At 39.3% G+C, this 24,430-nt stretch overlaps 1 protein-coding gene across 1 annotated transcript; it reads left to right on the plus strand.

Annotated features, from left to right (window-relative positions):
• On the plus strand, window positions 1-24,169 carry HSD17B3 (hydroxysteroid (17-beta) dehydrogenase 3). The gene is made up of 12 exons (XM_009864462.1): window positions 1-154; window positions 2,207-2,253; window positions 8,294-8,369; window positions 14,756-14,863; window positions 15,564-15,631; window positions 16,763-16,798; window positions 19,024-19,058; window positions 20,091-20,172; window positions 21,768-21,833; window positions 22,145-22,314; window positions 23,874-23,987; window positions 24,052-24,169. The coding sequence occupies exons 1-12, from the start codon at window positions 1-3 to the stop codon at window positions 24,167-24,169; spliced, it is 1,074 nt and encodes a 357-aa protein (XP_009862764.1).
• Window positions 24,170-24,430: the final 261 nt, after the last annotated feature.

Genomic DNA, 24,430 nt, shown 5'->3' on the forward strand with positions numbered 1-24,430 from the left:
ATGGAAGCACTGCTGCATCAGCTGCTCACTCTTATTGGGGGTCTTACCTGTTTCTGTACTCTGGTAAAATGCATCAGAGTTGTGAAATATGTTTTCCAACGTATCTGGAGTACTTTGCCTCAGTGTTTCTTTCGGTCGCTGGGAGAATGGGCAGGTAAAGGAAACTTCATCTTCTTCTTGTGACTGAGTGGTGGATTGCTACGTTACTAATGAGCAGTTTCACTTGTATTTCCTTAACCTATCCCTTAGAACAAAATACAGTTTCCACTAGGTGTGGTTTGCTTAATTCCTTTTTTATTTTCTCTAGTAACTCTATTTATGAGCCTGAAATTTTTGCATACTTGGGGAGAATGGAAAAATAGTCAAACTAGTTACAGCTCACGCACCTGATGTGTAGATATGAATTTTCTCATCATTCCTACTTTTTTTTTTCATACTGCATATGCTGTAGTTTTAGTAACATTGCCTATATCCTCGCTTTTCTCATATGTGAAGCAACTAGTTTCTATCTGGCATATGGTCTTCACTTTTCAAAGCAACTTTTCTTTACTCCCGGTGACATTGCTCCAGTGTGTTTTTTCAGATTGGTGAACTATCTTTAATGGTATCCTTAACGAGCCAAATCTACTCTTGTCTAAAAACTTCAAAGGCTGCAACTTGGCAGTACTTTTAAAAAGATGTTACACATTCTCTTAAAATAACAGAAATGTTTAATGAATGCTTTCTTCCTACTGATCATCAGTTTTTCTTCAGCTTCCTAGATAATCAGTATGAAGCAAGAATTACCAGGTACTACAGTTTCTGAGTTACTGGGCTATGGGTGTGACTGGTGATGGCATCTTGTTACGAACAGTATGCTTCTGCCTTATTCCTTTCCCCCCGCAGAGGCTTGATGTGACTGGATTGCATGTGTGTTTAGTAAGCACATCTGACAGTGGAGTAGTAAGAAATTAAATTGACCCTGATGCAGAAGACATGCTTGAATACCAGCTGCTTCTGAAGCAGTACGTAGGTCTCATTTGGATTTAAGAGAGGCAAAGACCTCCATTCTATGCCTGAGATGAGGAGCAGCATCTGGAACTTTCTGGGAGACTTGTTTCCTTTAGTGGACCTTTATGCTCTGTCCTTTTTGTAGACATAGTCTCCTGGGTCCAGTAAAATTCATGAGGTTCAGGTGATTTTCTGTTTTATGTGGCACATGAGATCCTGAGAATCTTGAAAATTAGAGTTGCTGGGTGGGAACTTGTTTCGCGGAAGACTTCTGCTTTTCACCTGCAGGTCTGATAGAAAACTAAAATCCACTGCTGCTTCACCGAGCAGTCTCTTTTCTCTGTGAAATGAGAGAGATCGTTCTTCTGTTGGCAGCAAACCTAATTAAAAATAATCTTGTTCCCGCAGTGTCTCTTGCAATTTAGAAGTCCTTAATCCACACTTTTTTCGATATTCACTAACGTTCCATTTTGCTCTGAAAAGTTAACAGATGTACGTTGGAAATGCTTTAGTGCTTTCCTACTTTATTTGTTTCTTCTTTATTTCTAAGGTGATAAAAGATTTTCTTTGTGTAGTTCCTCTTTGGTATTTGTTTACAGAACATTTAAAGTTCAGGGTGCTTTACAAAGGCCAAGTCTTGTTTACTTTCCCACTAACACTAAATCCAAGGTCCAGAGTAGGACAGCTCTGAAGGAAGAACATTTTATAGATGGTGGTAAGTTTACTTAACAACCAGATTTCTTGCGTGAGAAAGTGTTATACCAGCTTCGGACACCTGTTAGTCCTTATCTCTAACATTTTGATCCTAGCATATAGTTGAAAAACTTGAAAAGCAGAACTTTTAAGAATACGTATATGGAATAAAAGTCTTCCACCTCTTAGGCAACTAACTTGTTGCCTTGGCAATTACTTGCTTAAGCAATTGATTTGTTACTCAGTTTTGACCCCATTGAAAATGACAGTAGTAACTATCTACTGCATCAGATAGTTTACTGTGGGGAAGGATTTGCTTGGAAGACAAAGCTGGTAAATGAAGTAATAAAAAGATGGAAAGGTCAAAAGAAAGTAAATTTTGAAAAAGATTCTGTGTTTCAGTAGAAACATTTAGGCTGCAGTGTTCAAGAAATGCAGGTGGAGAAGATTAAAGCATTCAAGAAAGAGCAAGCTAGAGCAGAGTTCCAAATGTATTCCTTATTCTTGTTTCTGTTTTCTCCAGTGGTCACAGGAGCAGGAGATGGGCTTGGAAAAGCATATTCCTTTGAGGTAAGATTTACCCTTAAATTTATTTTAACAAAATGTCAATATTCCCCATTCATCAGTGTCTATAAGTTAGTAAAATTATTCTGGAATTCAAAGCTACTATGGCAAACATGGTGCTAATCCTTCTCCCTTGTATGTGCAGAATAGCATTAATCAAGTTCTGAATGGAAACTGGTGCTGCATTTCAGAGGAAAGTCATTCATGCCTCAATGGTCTCACCAGACCAGGGAAATAAAATGAGTAATCCAAAATAATTCATGTTGTCTGTCCAGGGTAGGAAGTATCCTAAATAGTCCTTTTCCCTTCAGTTTTGTAGCTAGTCTGCTTTTTGAATTTCAGTGGGATGGTCCAGCACTGGCATACAAAATGTAATTTTCTAGCCTTTACACTTGCAGACTTGAAAATATATCTGAAACAACAAATAAACGACAGATCTGTATAAATTAATACAAGCTACAAGTTATGAAAATTATAAGGGAACCTAGTGGTTTAATTAAGAATCAAGGACTCCAGGAGGCTACAGGAGGAGAGAGGAGCTCTGTGCTGTCCCTGTGCAGCATCGCTACAGTCCCTGTTGCTGCTGTGCAGAATCACTACAGTAGGCCAATCATTCGCCTGTGGTAATCAACAATGAGGGCTGGGAGGCCTTGTACTATTCTTGTACCAGCCTTGCTGTCAGTGATAGGGTGGAAGCCCCATCCCTGGAAGTTTTTAAGGCCAGGCTGGATGGGGCTCTGGGCGGCCTGATCTAGTGGAGGATGTCCCTGCCCATGGCACAGGGGGTTGGAACTAGATGATCTTTAAGGTGCCTTCCAACCCTGACAATTCTATGATTTTACAATTCTATGATTCTATGAATATTAAGCTAGTCTTTTTAACTGTATGCGTTGTTTAAGCACCTACCCCATGATTTTCATTGCTAGGAGTGGCAATACTGTAACTAGTTTTGAAAGTGCATTGAATCTAGGAAGCACAAAGAGAAATACCAGGTATTTCAGTTTAACGTTTGGCATAGTTGTGATAAAGATCACAAGCTGTCCCACGGGAGAGCAGGGAAAATGCTGCCTTCTATCTGCTTACTGAGTTGCTGTAGTAATGAGCAAACAAGAAGGGTCTGATGAATACACAGGTCAGGGGGGAAGGGAAGGGATCAAGACAGAGATAGGAATTGTCAGAAATGCTTAAACATTTATTTAACACCTCGCCTCTGAGTGTAGTCAGTCACCTGTACATGCAGCTTGCTGAACTAACTTTGTGTGTGTGCACCTGGTGATATCTTATTCATGTGAAGGCTGCAAGAACGTGTGAATATCTAGACCAGAGCCTCTGTCATTGTTCTGCTCCCTTTGTGCTATATGGATTGTGCAAGACTAAATCCCATTTAAAAGACTGGCTATAGCATGTGAATAGCTGCTTTGCCCCACGAGAAAAAATAAAAACACTACCATTGTTTTTTTTAAAAAAAACTTTGCTGGAACTGGATAGGTTTTATGGAACATTTGTTCATTGTTTTTGGCTTTTGTGGAATGACTGAGAGCCATCTTTATCCATGCTGAGATGTACCTTCCTCCCCAGGTGGTGCCTTTGATTGAAGCTGTGCTCAGCTACTGCTCTGTGGGGCAGATCTCAAGCCCACACCACATGACCTCATAGCTTGGCATGTCATCTTGCTGGCTGAGGTTGAAGTACACGCTTATGTGTGGCTTGTGAATAAATAAATCTGACCCTGCTGTTTTAATATCTGTGTGCATTTGGAGTTTCTGGCTCAGCACTACTCTCTTGGTGGTCAGATGTCAGGGTACAAAATTCTCTGATGTTCTTCTGGTGTAGGTTCCTCTGGTTTTTTTGTCTGATGTGAAGGCAAGCCCTGTTTGATGGCCATAGTGTCTGTTCTTCTAGAGTTTGAGCTCTGACATGAAGTGATGAATTTTTTTTCTGACATCCTGAGCTCATACATGGGCTGATAAAAATTCACAACTAATGTAAGGGCTCCACACTTGTTGACAGTATATGGTACAGGAGACTAAAAAGAGTAGTTCCTAGTGTGATGTGTCTGTGTTCCGTGTTTTATGTGAAAATCCCAATAAGTGGTTCATTGGGTAAAACCCAGCAGATGGAGGTCCAGGCAAAGATTACAGTATTTGCTGGTTCAGTACCCTTGTTTATGGCTAGATACAGGTCTCTGCAAAGTCTATTAAGCTCAAGAGCTGGCTGAGAGTGTGTGAAGAGCCTGGCAGCTGTGAGGTCTCAGAACACTATTTTGTAGATGCCAGGATACAAACTTTTCAGAGCAAATTATTGTCCCTTTTGTTTCCTGAGCTTGTATTGAGAGGCAAATGCACAGAAATTGAGCTTATCCTCCTCTGCATGAAAGTCCAGGCTTCCATGAAGGCTTTGTCTGTGTTTCTGGCACATCAGGGTGATTTTGAAGGATTGGCCTTCTTGAGAATAAAGACCCAATCCTTTTAACTGACGGCTGTGACATGAGAGTACTGGGATTTTGGATCTGGTTTGCTATACTTATTTCAAAAGCCAGATTTCTGTTATATTTGGTTTGTTAGTTCTTGGTCTGATGGGGTTTAGACTCACCAGACCTAAAACAAGGAACAAAAATAAGTCAACCATGAATGTGCTGCTAGGCTGTCACGTCCTTACTCACCTCTTATCATTTCAGATGCTTATGCAGTCTTGTTTGTTCTTTTTTTTCCTGCTGTAGTAGCTATGGATGTGCTTTAGCATCTGATACTGACTACAGCACCTCAAACATACTGGGTTTATGGACCAGGCTATGCCATACTCATGGTTTAGGCTCTGCACATTCCTCATCTCATGTCAGGACATGAGCAGAATGTTGGTGGCTCACATGGTCACTATTTCTCTTATTGTTAGTAGTTCATAACTCCCTTACAAATCAGGCCGGTGCTTGTGTCTAACTGCTGTTTTAGCAGATCATTCTGAGACAGGCATGGCATTCGTTTGTTAATACAATAGTTTCTCAAATCTTAAACCTTTGTTTCATTTCCTAAAATTGTGCAGAGTACTACCAGCAGTATGATACAATCTAAATATGATCTGAATGTTCCTGCTCCAGTTGCAAACATATTCTGATTTTTCCAGTTGATTTTTCCCTGGAAATACTGCTATTCTACTTGTGTTGCATAGGTGCAGAACTAGCAGAGACTGCAGAATTCTTCTGCCCTATCTTAGTCCTGGTCTGTTGCAACAAAAAGGATTGAAAGATTTGAATCACAGAGACCCTACAGATCTGAACGCTAGGCAGGGAAAGAAAAGGCATGAAGCACTGATGAGCACAATCCTGGGGAAGAGAGAAGAATCTCTTTTGTAATAGGTAGAAATTTACAGTAGGCAGCTACGGATTCCATAAACATTATTAGGGATTTTAAGTTTTTACAGTGATCAATGTAGAGTTTAGTGATCAATGTAGAATGATCAATGTAGAGTTTAACAAATTTATCAAGGTAACTGTAGTAGTTACATGCAGGGTTGGAATTTAAAACCTTCGTCTTATCTTTCATGAAGCTTTATTGTTTAAACTTTCACCTCACACTGAGCTGCAAAAACATGCTAGAAAATGCAGAGTGACTTTATGTTGATTTAATGCAGGATTAAATTTTTAACCATGAGTTTCTGAGATTCCAGAGTGCAGATCCTGCTTGATCTTTCCTCACTATTAGCTCTATTTGTAGATACTAAGTTGTCGTAATTCGTTACAGCTGGAGTTCGAAATAATGATACATTTTGGAAGGCTGAGGTTTAGAGGTATTTTTGTCCTTTGCCACTGGGGGTCAGGATTTCCTAACCCAAGGAGGTTCACTTTACGCAGCCGGGAATCAGTGCTTATTCCTAACTGTGAGCGGAAATACCGTCCTCAAATGTCAAAGCTTTTGTATGTTCGGAAAATGCTTTCTGCTAAAGATGTCTACACTAAAACCTACCTTTATTTGAAATCTGGTTGCGTTAAACGTGATTTAACCTTTCCTGAGGATAGCCAGGGAATTATTTTCTAAGTGCTGTTCTTTTTGTTTGCCTGAGAGTGCCTCTGAATCTCATGGTAGTTACAACATCAGATGAAACCTGTTTTTGAAAAGGATGTACCTTTTTTAAGTGAGTGAGGAAATAGAGTAGTCAAGCGTGTAGCCTGTTTTGCCTTGAGAAATGGCTGCTACAGCCATATACCTCTGGTTAATCTGGTATACAGTAGTACAGTAGTTCTCTCACCTGACAAATAACAATTTTATAATATTGACACAAAGATGTGCTTTTAGGTGAAATATGATGCAACAGGAATAATTTTTAACTTAGGTTTTAGAAGGGATTTTTCTACTTGAGGAAGTACAGACACCTAGCAGAGATGATACTGAGAAATCCAGTGAAGTGGAACTTTGTCTTTATTTTGCATAGGACATGGCTGATATTTGTTTTTGGGTCTGAAAATGCAAAAATTAAAATTATCCTCATCCTAAACCCCCAAATGGCAGAAAGGAGCAAGTGACCATGGAAACGGAGACCGCGTCTCCAACTGGAGACGACTTGAGTCAAGCACATGCTGGACAAAGGGATATCTGCCAGTTCGTAGGCAATTAGAGTTCTCTTCCTGAGAACTTCAAATGAAGCCCTTAAAACAAGCTTTTGAAACTCCTGAGAGGCTGAGTCTGTGCAGGTCTCTTTGGAGCACCGGTCAATTATGTTAGAGGGTCTCCAAAAGCACAGAATTTGTGAGCATGGTCTTTGTGCTGAAAATGCAAATGGTTGTGGCTGATGCATTTAATAGACAGTCTGCCCCTCGTGTTCCCAATGTAGAGAATTTTTGAACAAAGGTCCTTTTTCTTTAACATTCTCTGCATTGTTTCAGAAGAGCGCAACAGGACAAACTGTTTCCCTCAAATAGATTTGAGAAGAAAGCATTGCAGGGAGTCAGCTGTGGAAATTAATGGGTCTTCAGTGTGTGGCCTTCGTCGACTACTTTCCTCTTCTAAGCAAACCTGGTAGTTTCAGATGACATTGGCTTTATCTTTTGTGCTGACAAATTTAGTTCTCTTTCTCCTTGCTCTGACAGGCATTTTTCTAGTTTCAGCTTTATCTTTCCTTTCTTCGTGCACCCAGCTCTGTTCAGCTTCCACTTGTTAATAACTTAGTTTCAAAAGCTGCTACTGTGTTCCTCTCTCAGGCTTTGCTTAAAACTCTTTAACTGATTGGAATGGGAAGCTTTGGGTAAACAGTAGAAAAGCATTCACTATTTAATCTGCATTTGTTCTGCGTATGGTAGTATCAAACTGATTAGAAATGGACAGCTTTTTTTAAATAGGGTTTGCAGCTGTAAACTTCAACTATTGCCAGTATCTTTGTGGATATACATCTGTGTGACTGTCTTTTGAGGTGTTATGGATGGACCTCACCTTTTTCCCTTGGTTGCTTTTTTCTTTTTCAGTTTGCATCTAAGGGAAAAGCCCTTAAAATTTATCCATCTGAATTGCATTGAATTATATTTCACAATAAATTATAATTATATTTTACAAAAAATAGTAATAAAGTCTAGTTCCTTTCAACCTTTTGAGCCTTCAATTCAACACGCTTAGTCTCAGCATAAAAACTATATAAGGGTGGAAGGTGATGTTGTAAAATGACTAAGAAGTCATCCACATATTTGTCCGTCCAAATCCAAGTAGAAATAAGAATGTGTTTGTGGGAAATGCCATATTACTTTCACTCCCTACAGACTTTCGTTCATTTTAAATTGGCTCAAATTATTTATTTTTGTCCGTGTCATTGGAGTTTGATTGTTGTCCTGTCTATTTTTCTTGCAAGGGTCCAGGATTATATGGTGAAGGAGGTTCTTTGAAAGACTATTAGAAGACTGATTATTGTTTGGTCCAGTTTTAATATCTTAACTATTAAGCCATTGACAGGAGAATGGAAGGGATATAAAAAATTCGTGGTTGCTTTTATTGTAAAGCTGGAAAAAAAATAGAAGATTCTTGTCACCTTACTGTTTACTAAAAACCTTTGTATTCCTCTCTTGTAGCTGGCAAAACGTGGATTAAATGTAGTTATGATAAGCAGAACTCTTGAAAAACTGCAGAGAGTAGCCTCTGAAGTTGGTGAGTGTTTGTCTCAAACTTACCTTCCTGTTTAGCAGGCTGGCTTTACAAGGATCCCTTGGTAGTTTCTAGGAGAGTAGGGACCAAGGTATTGCCCCAGGTATTGCTCCAGTACTAGAAATATTTTGTTGTTACTGTGTAGCTTGAACCTTTCTAGTCTTGCTTGCTTAAAAAGTATATGCTGTGTAGCATAAATATGCTATATCATTCAAACACAATGGGTTTGATAAAAAAGTGAATGTGTAGAATCGCATAATTCTGGGGGCACTTGTGGAAAGCCAGCTGAGCATGAGCCAGCAGTGTGCCCATGTGGCCAGGAAGACCAACAGCATCCTGGCCAGCATCAGAAAAGGTGTGTCCAACAGGAGTAGGGAAGTGATTGTCACTCTCCTTGTCACTGCTGAGGCTGCACCTGGGTACTGTGTTTAGTTTTGGGTGCTGCAGTTCAAGAAAGACATTGAGGTGCTCGGGTGGGTCCAGAGAAGTGCAACTAAGCTGCTGAGGAATCTAGAGAACAAGTCTTATGAAGTGCAGCTGAGGGAATTGGGATTGTTTAGTCTGGAGACGAGGATACCCAGAGGGACCTTATTATTCTCTAGAACGCTCTTCTGACGGAAAGGAGGTAGTAGTGAGGTGGATCTTGGTCTCTTCTCACTATTGCTATTACTAGCAACAGGATGACAGGAAAAGGGCTTAACTTGTACCAGGGGAGGTTTAGGTTGCATGTTAGGAAAAAATCCTTTACTGAAAGAGTGGTGAAGCTTTGGAACAGGCTGCCTGTATATGTGTCTTTATCCACCAGATTCCTTGATTCACAGGTTCTTGTGTTAAGTGTGTCTTCCTTCAAGATTATGCCTGTGTCAGAGAGGCTTGCCTTTAAGCAGACCTAGCAGCTGATGCCAAGAGACTTATCAGGCCCAGGATACTTACTTGTAGAGAGAGCAGTGAATCTCTCAGGGATGTGACAGACTTGAAGTGGGCGAAAATAATCTCTAACTTCTGAACCAGCAGCTACCAAGATCGAGGATTAGACCATGAACTTTTCAGCCCAATTTCCCTCCCCTTTTTTTCCCAGAGATACATGTCTTTTTCCTTTGGGAAGCAGGGTCTCTCAGAGGAGGAAAGCACCAGCTCCCTGAATAGTCTCTCTATAAGCAGTTGTATCCATGAGAACGATGTGACTATGGCCTACGCTAGCCCCTCTTAAGCAAGCAGCCATAAAAAAATAATTTCCTTGGGAATTAGGTCAGCTCTCGTGTTATTGTTGCCTTTCTGTGCAGCTAAATATTGAAGAATTACGGTCATGAAAACATGAAGAAAAAAAGGATGGAGACTTTCTTTGCATTGTAAATTACAATCAGAAACACAAAATAAAACCAGTAAGATTCCTGAGACTAACCTAGAAAAGTAAAGAAGTCGTGGAGGACTGGAAAGATGACATACTGTAAATTTGCCCTCGGTTTGATTTATTACAAGGCCATCCACTGACCGCCTTCCTAACTGAAGCCATACTGAGCTGAATTGCGTAGCAGCATGTAATGAAGGACCTGCCATGCCCTGAAAGATGCTGCTGAGATAGCCTGCTCTGCAAACACTGCCACGCCTTGTACAAAAGTGACCCGTGACTTTCCACATGTGAGGAAACTTCAGCTGACTGTATCGGTGTTACCTGTGAAATCCAGGGTGCGAGAAAGCAGATGATGTGACCCCAGGAGCTCAGGCCACACTGGTCCTGTTTCCGTGCTGTGTTCAGCTGAGCTGTGGGCACGGAGACTTTTCCCCAAAGCTCACTGAAATTCATGGCAAATCCCAGTGAGATCTTTCCATTGTTTTCAGTGGGTTTTGGCTGAAGCCCAGAGTGACTCATCTGTTATTTGTTCGATCAGGTTGGGAATAAGTACATAACAGCAAGTAGATGGCAGAAACAAAAGGAAAGAGAGGAAGATATAGTGATGAAAAGTGTAGAGCATCTGACCTGGAGGCCACTAAAATCAGCAGGGAGATCTGGATGTGGGCTTATGTTAAAGCTTTGGAAATGTTCCACTGATTCTGATTTTCAGACCCAGGCTGTATTGTAATTAAGCTAAGCAGTCATTGGGAAGGAAGAAAATTTAAACTTGCTGTAAGTACTTGATGTGAGTAAATAAACAATAGAAACAAAAAATGAAACAGGAACTTAACCAGAGTGATTATACTGTTTTCTAAATTTTCACTCACTGACTTTTTCTTTCTAAACTGCTTAAACAAGCAGTATCTTGCTCCAGGCATCTACCTTTACCCTGAACTAACATGCAAGAAGATTAAAGCACAAAGAGAGAGGAAAAAGGTTTGTTGTAGGCTATGTAAATTTGTTGCAGGACTGGACACATCACTCCTTTCCTTTTTCTTAACAGCTACGCCATGTAACTTTCTGCAGCCATTTGAACACCATAATTAAAATACATGTGTCTCTTTTCAAACTGAGGATATTCTTTGCCTAACATTCAGTTTGGGGACATTCAGTTGGGATACTGAGTAATGTAAGTTAAAAGAGTCTAAACTGTGGGTAATTTCAGGGATCTCAGTGTTTGGCTCTCTAAATCCTGTGGGCCACAGGTATGCCTGAGAACAGGCAGAAATCCACAGTAAGAAAAATGTTAAAGAAGCACTGGAATTGAAAATCAGATTTCCATCCACTCAGATTGGAGAACTCTTTTAGAATGAGATAAAAGATAACAAAATAGCTCTTGTGGAGGGCAGACAGAAAGGACCATTATACCAGCTACACTGCTTATTTATTTTATATATGCACTGTGTTTGCACTCTGTAAGACATGAAATTTATTCTCAACAAGGGTCATTGTGTTTTGGGGGGGTTCAGTTGGTTTTTTTTGCAGGGGGTCATTTTTGGTTTACTTTTTTTTGAGTAAAGACAAATCAGTATTTAAGGAACAATATGGTATTTGATCCTTTGAAAGCAGTGGAAAATACAGCCGTACCAATTTAGAGTAGCTGAGCATGCAGTTAACGCAGTTGGGTTTGGTGATGCAGGAAGTAGTTTATCCACCTTTCTCTCCTGCAATTATGCCTATTAACATAAAATAAAGCAGTCAATAAAAAAATCACTCGAGACAGTCTACAACCAAATGTGCCTTACTCACACTAAGACCTTGAAGGTGCTAATACATTTAGCTGTTCCTCCTGCTACAAGTTCAGTTTCTCATATGCTGTACTATGTTCTCTATCTCTCGTCCTCCCTGCTCTAAGTGGGTAACACACTGTGGTCACTGACTGGCATGAAACAGCTCACTTGGCACATCCTTCCTTCATATTCAAAGGCTGTTAAAAATGGCTGTTGTGTCTTGCTAATCCCTTGAGGTAAAACATTATTGGTCAGGACTGTTTTCCCAATATGCGCTACTACATAACAGGGCACTTGAGCGCCTTGACCGATTTTCTGAGCAGTCTAGTAGCAATTCCCAAGGTTTTATTTTTGTTAATTCATTAAGTTTGTGTTCTCTAGTATCTCCTATCATGTTTTTCAGTTCTGCTTTTACCCTTGGGGTTTTTTTTGTTTCTTCTCTGTTTTCCTGTGATTTCTGAAACTGAATGATACTATATTTCTGAGAAGAGACGTTTCTCCTGAAGACCTTTGAAATGTAGCCAGAACTTGTGCTTTATAATCTGACAGAACTTTTTATATTTCTCCTGTCTTACATCATTTGTAACCTCTTTCTATCATTAAAATAACTTCTCATTTTGCTCTCCTCTCTACAGATTTCCACTGAATATGAATGCCATCTTAGCCTGAGTGCTTCTCTCTTCATATTCAAATTTTACTGTAGTATTTCAAAAAGGTCTCCTCGTTCTACAAAGATCAGTTCTTGTGTCACTCAGGTATTCATTTTGCTACCTCGGGTTTTCAGAAGGTCTTCATAAGTCTCTAAATAGAAAGGGAGAGTTTCTGGCAGACTGCATGTCCTAACCAACTTCATGCTTCATCCTGATTTATTATCTTCTCGGTAAATTTCAAAAGGCAGCACGTTATTGTATCTGACAAATGGGATTCCCAAGTGGTTTGAGGTCAGAAGGAATTAGATGTATCCTTCTTAATGATACATTTTATAACACATCAGATTAAACAACTCAGTTCAAGTTTTTGTTTTCCTTAAATTAGTTTTCATTTTTAAAAAAAAGATGATAACCTGTCTTGGTGTTTGAAAACCTAAGCTTTTTGCTTCTGGCACACTTAGGACTTTTAAGAAGAGTTGGAATGGCTTGTGTCTTCAAAGACTGTCATAAATCTTTGTCACAGAGAGGGAGAAACATAAGAAACATTGGAAATTATTTTTTTGGCTCACTCCTTTGCGGAATTGTTATTTTCTAAGAGCTATCCCTGGATAATTAATTTATCAGCATGATAGTTTTATTGTTTTTTAATATATTGTTTTATTCTTAAATGAGACAGAGGAAAGCCATCTGGAGTACTTGTTTTTTGGCTCGGAGTGCTGGTTGCAGCGGTACAGCTCTGTACAGACGAGGGGATGCAGAGAAAGTCCAAATGGTTTGTTTGATCCTCATTTTTATATTGCTCTAGTTTTGGCTGCCCTTCTGATTGCCCGCGAGAAAGATGGCCACAACATCACTACACTTTTTAAGACCAACTTACTTTGTTTATAGAGCTCTTCAATCGGAAGGTCACTGTAGGTGTCTGCTCCAGCTGTTGCTCTGTTCTTTCCCACTCACTGCATTTACACTCACAATGTCCTTTTCTTTATAGTTGTACCATTCCCGCAGCCTGGGACCACGATGGGGGTCATTTGCCACTAGAATTGCTTTTAAATATTGAAGGTTCAAAGGGTATTTCGTCCCTTTCATTTGCACAACTGCGGTTTGGAAAGAAGGCATGAAAAAAGGGCATTCCTTCCTCCTTTCTTCTGTCACAGAGACAGATGTCCTCTAAAGTTACACACAAGACTCAGCCTGCATTTCAGATCTGGAGTCGGTGCATCTGCTCTTTCCTCAGACTGCTTCCATTGCTTGTGCAGTGTAAGGTGGTCAAGACTTGCAGAATATCAAGGGGCAAGGAGGAACAACTGGCAGAGAACAACTTTTATCCTCCAACACAGTCTCTGTTTTGTTGCATACAGGTCTGCAGGACCCGATCCCAGCTTTCTGCCAGCCTTGCTCTGCTGCGGGAGGTGGTGCAAGGGCCTCTTCCTAAGTTCTGAGTGTCCACCAAGAGATGAGGCAAGATTTCTGGGTAGAAATCAGTCAGCCTGATTCCTGTTCAAGGCAATGCTCTCTGTCACCTGTGTGAGAAAATCAGGCTCCAAACAAGCAGAGACGATTTCCCGAACAGGACTCAAAGGAGGCTTCCTGCCATCTGTGGGCACCTGAATTCCTGCCACTTTCAGGGAGTCCGCAAGCCAATCGTCTGTTGATGTTTCCTGTCACTGTTTCAGCAAACTTCATCTGGATTTCAGGTTGCCCATAAAACTTGAAAGCAGGTTTAGTAGCAAGAATTTACAATATGAACATCTAGTTAGAAGAGACCTTACTGGGCCCCTTTAAAAGAGAACCTTGCCTTTAAAAATGAGTAAATAAGAGTCTCTACCTCTTTTCCTCATGAAACTTCATTGAAAATATGAACAGCAATAAATCAACTGCTGAGAAATATGGTAATGTACAGCTGGACTCCACTCCTGCATAGCAATGACAGTGGAAAAATTACACACATTTCCCTTTCCCTTTTGTGTAAATCAACCTTGTAAAATTCAAGCTATACCCTCCCTAAAATGCCTGTTAGTCCTGCAAAATCCTGGGGAAGGTTCAATCTACTGGGGTGCAAATCTGAAAACAGGAGAGGAATTTTGGAAAATAACGCAGAAAATACTGCATTGTATCTAGCTCTGTTTTGCCTGTTAAAATGTTCATCTTATACATGAGAACACTCTCAAACCATTTTGAAAAATTGTGCTTATGCAGAGGATCTGGCACCCACAGTCACTTGCCTAATGTATGCTGACAGTGTTCATTTATAAATATTGTGATAACCAGGGGGAAAATTCATGTGTTGTTTATTTCTGGGATTTTGTTTCTTCGGGGTTTTTTTCCTTAGTGAAGGACCAAGTGGTATTCAGATTTTGTGAGGGAATTTCCATTGATTTCAGGGCATAAATTCATCCTATATTTGCCAGGACATTTCCCTGAAAACAACTGATACAGCGAGAGTGTTTTGCTTGTGTTGTTAATATTTCTTAAAGTAAGAAAGTTGAAACAATTGCTAACTGTAGAGCAGTTATTACTAAATATGATGTATGATTGTTTCTCTCATTACTTAATTACAGCTCTCCTGCTCTCTGGGTGGTTGCAGAGGAGTTTTCTATTATTTTTTCTTAATTACAGAACAGACCACAGGTCGAAAGGTGAAGGTTATACAAGCTGATTTCACTAAAAATTCAGTATACAAGAACATTGAAAAAAATCTGCAAGGCTTGGATATTGGTGTTCTGGGTGAGTCATTAAGCTCTATTATTTGAAGACTATTTTATGGCTGCAGAGACTTGTATAAATGATGTGTCATGACAACTTGTTAGCTAACACTTAAGATCAAGCATACAGCTGCCAAATGCATTTGAGCCTTACTTATCATGAGCAAGTTTTAAAAGTGAATTAGGATTCTCCGAAGACTTCCTGATGTCTGTACAGTGGCTTCTTTACTGTAAAACCTCTTCTGCCACTTTATAAGCAGCATCAAGTTTATGGGGTGACTTTTTCCTTATTTGGCCTCCAGGAATTAATTTTTATTATTGATTCTTTTACAGCTGTGTGCAATTCTTATATTCAGTCTGAAAAGAGCCTGTGGTTAACATTAACTGGTACTATCCACACAGCAACAATGAAAACATGGGGGTTTGGGGGAAGTTTTTGGGCTTTTATTTGAATAAAGAAAATCATCCTTTTGATAGTGAAACAAATGAAACAACACCACAAACAAACAACCTGTAGAAACAGACTGCTTTTGTATATTCCCTGAAGTCCGCACTGATCAGTATTGATGACTTCAGTATGAACAAGACTTGGTGCTAAACTGCATTTCTCTTCACATACAGCTCTAAAGCTTCTGACTCTCAAGAATAAACCATTTGTTTAACTAGCTGAGCTATGCACTTTGTTTAGATTTGGTTCTTATCATTACATTTCCTTTGATTAGTTAACAATGTTGGAATGCTTCATAATCCTCTTCCATGCCGTTTCCTTAGTGGACCAGACGTAGATGAGGTAGGATTACTCTGTGGGTTTCTGCTTCCAATATAACAATGAGAAATTGTAATTCCATTTAACAAGGGACAAATTCTTCCCCTGTGTGTATTTGACTGCTCAGTTGAGTAGGAAAAGAACTGGGCCCAGAGGAGTGTATTTTGATTTCTTTTTAGCGCTCAGAGGGCAAGAGAAAAAAGAGTGGTTGAATTCAGCTGGACAGCAGCAAGCACCCAGTGACGGAGGGGAGAGTGCAGCTGCCCTGGTTGTAGCAGGGGTCAGCAGGCCCTCTGGCTCACTCCCCACCTGTAACATAATGGGGGTCCCGCCTGGCCACAGCCGCAGCTGAAGTGCTGGGTTCTTGTTAGTATTATTAAAACTTTTTTTATTTGGAAGGCAGTTGCTTAAATATGTGAAAAAAAATAGTAGAAAATAGACCTCTTTTAAACACAGTTTACTTTGGGGGGCTGGGGGGGATTAATGTACACACCTATAATAGTTTCACAGGGATAAGGATTTTCATTGCCTGATTGTTATCTACATCTATGGTATTATCCATGCAAAACCTCCACAGAATTTCCAAGTGTGTTTCTTGCTAGTACCTGTCTCAGGTGCTAGCTCGAGCTATCATCCCCAAGCAAGCTGCTTCTGTCAGAGCTGGCAACTCTGGCTAATGTGCTGTGGATGATCCTGCTTTATCAGGGGGGTTGGACTAGATGATCTCTCGAGGTCCTTTCCAATTCCAGTGATTCTGACCATCTACCTCTGTCACTGAGACCCACTCAGCCTCCGCCTGGCACCTCTGTAATTTGTTGTCTGTGTGCATCCACCTTGGCTTGCTGGTACCATCACTGCCTGGACACCAGGTTTCTGGTGCCAAAATGTGCAATGATGTGTCTGGGCAAAACAGAAAGCACAGAATCAAAGGAATGCAAAGAGGATTTGAAAACCATGTTTAAAATAAGATAAATCAGGAGTTACCTGCTTTTGAATATCCCACATCATAGGTCGGTGACAATTCCAGGCAATCTAAGAGTTCTAAAAGCAACTGCCTTGCTAGAGAATTTTTCAGTCAGAGTTGCTAGCTTTGTACTGTATGAGCTACAAACTCTGCAGATAGCGATGAACTTACTGTTTTCTTGCCTTCTGCAGAACCTCATCAACTGCAACATTATTTCTGTTACAAAGGTATGTGACACACTCCCATCTATGTTACATCTGTAATGTATTTTACTGAAAAAAATAGACCAACACAAGAGTGACCAACAAACTTTCCTGTGTATTTTCATTTAATTTGTAAGCAGACAGTAATTTTCGGCAGGAATGTCAGCCCAGGGAAGTGGTGAGGTCACCACCTCTAGAGGTATTTAGAAGATGTGTAGATGTGCTTAGGAACATGGTTTAGTGATGGACCTGGTGTTGTTAGGTTTATGGTTGGACTTGATGATCTTAAAGGTCTTTTCCAACCTAAATAATCCTGTGATTCTCTGACTATTTTAAGGATACCATCTGTTTCTGCTGCGTGTGAAATATTTTGATGTGAGCTGGAAATGTTTTAACCCAGTTGCTCACTTGAGACATATTGTTACACTGTAGATGAATCAATTTACAAAAACATTTGTTTTGGTATACAGGGAGATTTGTTTCAGAAAAAAAATCTTCAAGACAGAAAGATCTGCCATGTGACTTCTTGTACTGTACTTGCACTTTTTGTCACAATTCTGTTGTGCAAAAATATTTTTGTATCAGTGCAGGATGAGAACTAACCCCCAAGTCTGTATGGTTACCTCTTCGTGCTAATTTTCATAGGTTACTTCCCTTACAAGAATAGTTAGTATTTCATGCTTTCCACCTCTGATTAAGATTTGTATTGCTCTGTTGTTTGCAAGCAGCATGTTAACGTGAACAAGAGCAAAACAAGAGCTCTGTGGTTCATGTCAGCCTTGGCTAATGTCTTTTTAAACATGCCATGAAAATTATCAGCAGATGTTCATCTTTCTCTGGCTAGTAAACTCTACATCCCAAATTTGTGCTGGTGCTAAACGACTTCAGAAACTAAATTGTGTAATATCAGTTAACTGAAACAGATTCTTTCATGAAGTGATTTGGTGAACTTTTTGCCCCCAGGTTTTTTTATATTTGTACATCAAAAGAACAGAGATATCTGAATGCTAAATATGTATGCCTCACAAAAACAGGCAAACATTTTGTACCCTCTCAATCTGGATAAAAAAGATTTCTTCCATTACCATTTCCCACCTTACACATACCTCAGAACCAACCTCTCCTGCTTGACCAGGGCCTGGGGATTCCTTTCCCCCACTGCTACAACCATGTCATTTGCAGTCGTTCACGAATATTTACCTTTGTTCAAAATACAAGGAAAAACCCACACTCTTAACCAGGATTCCTTATGTTTAGGTCCAAATAATCTTTAAATCAGTCTGGATTTTTTTTCTTCCCCTGTCTCTACCTTGACTCCTGCTAGGATCCCGCTCACCACTTCTTGCAGTAGGATGCCCGAGGTATTCCCAGTTCCCACAGATCTAAGCAGGATTTTCAGCACTACAAAAGCAGGACTTTTCCCCATGTTTTCCACTTTACTTGGGCATTCCCCTTCACCCAAGCTGATATGACCTACTTGTATTTTCATCCTTTCTGAAAACGAATCTTGTGAAACCCACTCTGCTCCTACTATCGTGTTGTGCACAATGACACTACTGAGAAAAAAGGGAATTAATAAGGATTGTCTTAAGCTGCTTCATTCATTTGCACTACTTTACTGCACTTTACATGCTAGGTCACATTCTTATCCTGAGAAGATTCGTATATTATGTGTGTTTTTATAAAGAGTCTGTAGGGACTTAGTCTTACTATCAATAATAGTCTTCAAATGCAACAAACTGAAGCAGATTTCTAACGTGAAAATAGATTCAGCTGCACTTCAAAACTCATAAGTGTAATTAAGTCTATCACTAAAATAAGAATGGATGATTAAATAATTAGCACCAAAGAAGATCCTAAAGCACTTTTTGACAGCAGAAAAAAAAAAATTGCCTTTTCATGATTTTCTGCTATTCTGGTGTAGCCAGAAGTGAAAATGCAAACGACACAGTTATGATGCAATATTGAAGAATGATGAAATTCAGATACTATTGAAAAGCTTTAGATAAGCATAAGACTTTCACTGCTTAGAGGACTAGCCTTTGGAATTTTTTGACAATTCAGGTGATTTGCAGGCCATTATAATTTCTAAAACGTTTTACAAAACTTTGAATGTGCCACATTTTAGCTATTTGAACTATATACATATGGCTGAGGCTTCAGCAAGTGGAAAGTTTTGTGAATAGAACAAGAAAATGCGATCTGAAAGTAGAAAAATGGATAGAATTCTTAACATATTTGTCTTACAGATGACAAAAATAATTCTGAAACAAATGGAGACAAGGTAAAAATTATTTTTTCCTAGAACTTTCAATAGCCTTTAGCTGCTACCTCCACTTTATTCAGTGGTAGCTATGCTTTTTCATGATTAACTTCTGCACTTCACAGCATGTCAGTCAGCAAGATTTCTTTCATTGCTTTTAGTGCTGTGTGAATAAATGATAGGAGCTGCTACAACTTGTCAGTAAACTGCAGAACAAAACAGAAAAATATAAAATGTAGGTCTGTGTCCAGTGAAAACATTCAGGGGTTGCAGAAATAAAATGACATGTGATGGATCTAATCAGTCAAGAAGCATCATTTGAATTTATTGTCATATTCTTCTAAGAGGGGTAGCTGTGCTTGGAATAGTACTTTTCAAGCTCTGGAAATACCTGTGCTACATCAGAGAGATTAATTCAGCTATGCTGATAAGGATCCCTTTTCTCCTTTTAATACAATGTGTGTTTTAGACCTGAGGATCCTTAAACCAGAAGTTAAGGTCTTTAGATGAAGTTTCTAGAACACATCGTTAATTACTGTATTTCAGAGGCCAGTGCATGCTTTTTGTTTTGGCAACAAAATAAACTCTTATTGCTTAATTGTTTTGGTTTGTTTTTTGCCTCGTTGTTGCTGAAAGAATTGGATTTAGTGACTTGTGCAGGGAATTGTGAATAGGGAAACTAAAACAACGGATGCGTGGAGCAGGAAAAAGAATGTGTTGGCTAATGAGCAAAGGGAACCAACCAATTACTTAGAAGCAATCTTCCCTCTAATGGCATTTTTTGCTCGGTTAGATCTACAATAGTATGTACAATGTTCCTATGGTTGTGACTGCATTAGGCATTTAAATTTCACTCGTGAAATTATTCCTAGCTGTTTTACATTTAATTGCACCTAAGTAAACCATAAAAATTAATTCTTTTGAAAGTATGTTCTGCAGTATAATAGGAGAGCTGTGCCTTCTGGAGGAAAAAAGTTATTTTCCACTCATGCAGGCTTTTAATGTAATACTGTTAAATGTAAATGGAATGTAATGGTTTAAATTAAATTTCAGACAGAAGGGTCTTATTCTGAATCTGTCCTCTGGTCTGGGTGCTTTCCCTTGTCCATTATACACAATGTACTCAGCTTCTAAGGTAAGTCTTTCACATGGCTTTTTAAAGAAATCCTCAGCAAGTGCTTACTAAGGTGTTTGTATCAGCAATATAGGGCTAGGCTTTCAGGACATAAATCAGTGTTACTCCACTGAAATAATGAAATAATGTAAATTAGCACTAGCTGAGAACTAAGAATCAGTGAAGCTATGTAAGCAAAATCCATCCGAAGGTATGTCTGATCATTGGAACATTTTTGCTTTTGATTAAATAGTGTTATATCAGTGCTTACAATCTGTCTTCGTTTCAGAAAGTGATGACCTTTACCAGGCTGGCTTAGTGAGTTTACTCAAAACTGTAGATGCACAAAAGTGCTAGATTTTGCTTATGGAATCAAGACTAAAACTCCTGGTGGGTGGTGAATTCCCTGGCTTTATTAAATAAAAATCACTTTGAAATTTTGCCCTGAATTAAAACCCCAGAGTTTATAAAAATGAGAAGTGAAAGTGAAATTCCAGAAGCAATTTGCTCAGCTCAGGCTTGCTTCAAATGAAGAACTGTAATAATATTTGCTTGAGCATAGACAAAGTTCAGCTTGGTAAGAAAAAGCTAGTTATTCCTAGTAACAACATCTAGTTTTCCATTTTTTTTTCTCTTCTTAAAGTAAGTTTCTCATTACTCAAAACTGAAACTGCGTTCAAACCAGACAATTTTAGTTCCTTAAAGAACTTTAGTTAACACTATTTCAAAGTTATTATTTTGACTTTTTTTCATTCTTGGGTATCTTTTACATTTGTTTCTTTTTAATCAGACTTTTTTTTTAAGTACCCTGAAAGTATACTATTTTATTTGTCAGCAATATCACAACATTATTGGTGTTTAAGTTTTAATACCTATCAAATAATTTCTTTGAAACACTGGAATTTTTTTTCCTTAGTAGGACTTTTATATTTTTAATTACAAAGGAGTGATCCAGTGCTATCAAGTTTCTGAATATTTCACAAAGGTGTAACTCCTAAAATCAGTCTTAAAAGAAGCTGAACTTTTACACAAAGTAGTTAGCATATGTGTACTCTTCATGGTGTGGAGAAAAACTTAGAAAGATAAACCTTAAAGGCTGAAGTAACAACTCCCCCCCTCCCCAAATTCCCAAATACCTGACTATGAAAATCGTATTTGTAGGCTCTGATAATAGGTGTGCACTGAAGGCCTGAGTCGTATCTCACTCTGCTTTTTATTGCAGAGAAACAGCAGAGTAACATTGAACTGGGAGGGTAGGTGCCAGCCAGATTTGAAAGCCACATGAAAGAATAGGTAGAATAAAGGGGACTCAGATATTTATATCTCTGCATTTTCATAAAGGTGCCAAAGCTTTCAGCCTGGTCTGCAGCAGTACTTGTTTCATGTCTGGCTTGTGCCAATGCCAGTCTCCATCTTTTCTGTTGCAGATTACCATTCCTCGTATGCACCACCAGAAACTGTCTCTTACGAAGTTCATTTGTGTTTTTTACCACTTTATCGTGCCTTAGGTTGTATGGTGCTTGGGCATTTTCGTTAAGGACATGTTTGCACATATTTGTGAGCATACATTAAAGTACTTAGTTTCCTGTGCTAATGTTATTTTTATTTTATTCTAGGCTTTTGTAAGTACTTTCTCCAAAGCACTACAAGCGGAGTATAAGGCAAAGGGAATTATCATACAGGTGATGCTATATCTTGCTATATTTTCCTTTATTTTAACTATTTCTTCAAGAATATCTGAGATGTTTACAGCTGTATAGCACAGCCATCCCTGGTAAAGTGCTGGAGTACCCAGCCAAATCTCTGTCTTCTCCCTGTGTGCATCTATTTTCCTTATGCCACCATACTACGATTACTTATTTGATGTAGTGCCTTAATCCACTGCAAATACCTGTTATAATTTCTCAGATACGGTGGGATTCTGCAGAGGGAATGAATGGCCTTATGTAAATGTTACATTACATTAAATTGTTATTGTGATTTCTTATTTTAGATAGTGGCTCCTTACAGCATTTCTACTCCAATGACAATGCATCAAAAACCTGGTCTTATTACGAAGACAGCAGAAGAGTTTGTTAGTGAATCACTAGATTATGTCACCTTTGGAGACGAGATTTTTGGATGCTTAGCCCATGAAATGCTGGTAATTGAATTTAATAGTGTGTAAATGGGTCCCAAACACTGAACCAAGACTATCTGGGCTCAGCATTTTCTTTTGATTGATTTTAGAGACCTTGAGCTGGACATCAAATGAGAAAGTGAATTAAGGCTGATATAGCAACAGTGAACTATGAAGGGAGGAATACACATGTAGAGCATAGTGGTGTCAGCACTGTGTGGCTTTCTCTACTTTTCTGTCTTGAGCTGAGCTGAGTCTGGTATCTGATTGGTCTTTATCCTTTCTGTAGCTGCCTGTTTTCTGAGACCCCTACTCCATTACAGAAATTGTCTAGCAGATTCAAAAGTTATTAGTGGGAAGGAGAAGGGCAGAAAAACAGACTCTGCTATCACATAAACATCATTTCCTTTAGGATACCAAGCTAACAAAATAGAATAAATATTTATATGTTGCAGCTGTTAATGATGAGCATAAAATGGAAGTATAGGGAAGAGAACAGATTTGCTGAAAACTGAGAGGAATTAACACTTCCTTCTAAGAGAAACGTACATACTGAAAATATAAAGTAAAAGCTTTTGCGTTTTCTGTGACCTTTCTGAACACTCAGTTGATTTCTTTTGAGAAGTTTCTATAACCGTTTGTCTTTGTGTTGTTTTTACTTGGTTATTCTGAAGGCATTTGTCCTACAGTTTGTCCCGTTATGGGTATTCCACAGCAACAAACTTCAAGAAGCAGTCCTGCATGCATTTACCAGTTATCTGAAGAAGAGGTGGAGGAAACCCTAACAGAGTAAATTTTTTTTGTGGAAGAGGAGCAATGGGAAACTTCCCCAGGAGGATGCATTATATGGTGCCTTTGTGTGTGTGAACGTGTAAGGAATCAGACCAGTTTGAGCCATAGCTCCATCTAGATCACCTATCAAGTGATAAGGGATTCAGTCCAGCAAACTTATTAAGTAAATCATTCCTGTCCCTTTTCAAAGACCACAAAATTTGCTAAAGGTGTTCCAGTGACTTCTGTGGGCCTTAGGTTCTAAGAAATTTGTGTTAGTATTTTAAGATAAACTTGGAGGCAACAAATATTTATCCTGATTTGATGTTCACTAATAAACCAATAACTTGCTTTATTTCCAAACTTGTTCACAGTGTAGTTTGATGCTTTCAGTGACTGCTTTATGTCTTTGTTTTTTTCTGAAAAGGAAATCTGCAAGAAGTGAAAAAGAAAGCTCTCAGAGTGTGAAGTACACTCGGAACCTTTGGAAGTCTGCAACCATAAAAAATGTATTTCTGTCCAGAGCCCATGAATAGCTTCATCCTCTGCAAGCACAAAAGAGCAAATGCAGTAATTCTACATTCCTATGTGAATCCACAAGGCAGATCTTTTGATTGTAGATACCTATGAAGATCATACTGGATGCTATTAAAAAGCATTGCAGGGGCATGGCAATTATCAGGCACAGTCAACATGGGTTCACAAAAGGGAAGTCCTGTTTAGCTAATTTGATATCCTCCTATGACAAGGTCACCCACACAATGGATGAAGGGAAGGCAGCGAATGCAGTTTTTCTGAATTTTAGTAAGATTTTTGATACTTCCCCTTACAGCATCTTTCTGGATGAGTTGTCCAACTGTGACATGAGCAGGTACACGGTGTGTTGGGTGAAGAACTGGCTGAACCAGCAGGGCTCAAAGTGTTGTAGTGAATGGAGCTACATCTGGTAGGTGACTGGTTACCAGTGGTGTTCCTCGGGGTTCAACTTTTGGGCCTGTTCTGTCCAACAGGTTTATCAGTGACCTGGGTGCAGGAGTTGGATGCATCATTAGCAAGTTTGCTGATGACCAAACCGGGACGTTGCTGTTGACTCTCTCGAGGGACAAGATGCCTTGCAAAGGGATATAGGTAGATTGGATAGACCATTGGGCAATCAGCAATAGCCTGAAATTTAACAAGAACAAACGCCAGATTCTGTACTCGGAAAGGAGGAAAGTCAGGCACAAGTACAGATTGTGGGAGGAGTGGCTGGAGAGCAGCCCTGCAGAAAGGGATCTGGAGGTGCTGGCTGACAGCAGCTCAGCAGGAGTCAGCTGTGTGCCCTGGTGGTCTATTCTAGTTTAATCTAGTCTAATCTAGTCTAGTCTAGTCTAGTCTAAATATATCTTC

Source organism: Apaloderma vittatum, unplaced genomic scaffold (assembly GCF_000703405.1).
Source record: "Apaloderma vittatum isolate BGI_N311 unplaced genomic scaffold, ASM70340v1 scaffold9602, whole genome shotgun sequence".
Classification (NCBI taxonomy): domain Eukaryota; kingdom Metazoa; phylum Chordata; class Aves; order Trogoniformes; family Trogonidae; genus Apaloderma; species Apaloderma vittatum.

Bases quoted from the DNA above. Each gene is read 5' to 3' on its own strand.
- HSD17B3 (XM_009864462.1), top strand. From the start codon at position 1: ATGGAAGCACTGCTGCATCAGCTGCTCACTCTTATTGGGGGTCTTACC. The intron at 16,799-19,023 runs GTATGTGACACA...TTTGTCTTACAG, and splicing joins ACATTATTTCTGTTACAAAG to ATGACAAAAATAATTCTGAA. The intron at 19,059-20,090 runs GTAAAAATTATT...ATTAAATTTCAG, and splicing joins CTGAAACAAATGGAGACAAG to ACAGAAGGGTCTTATTCTGA.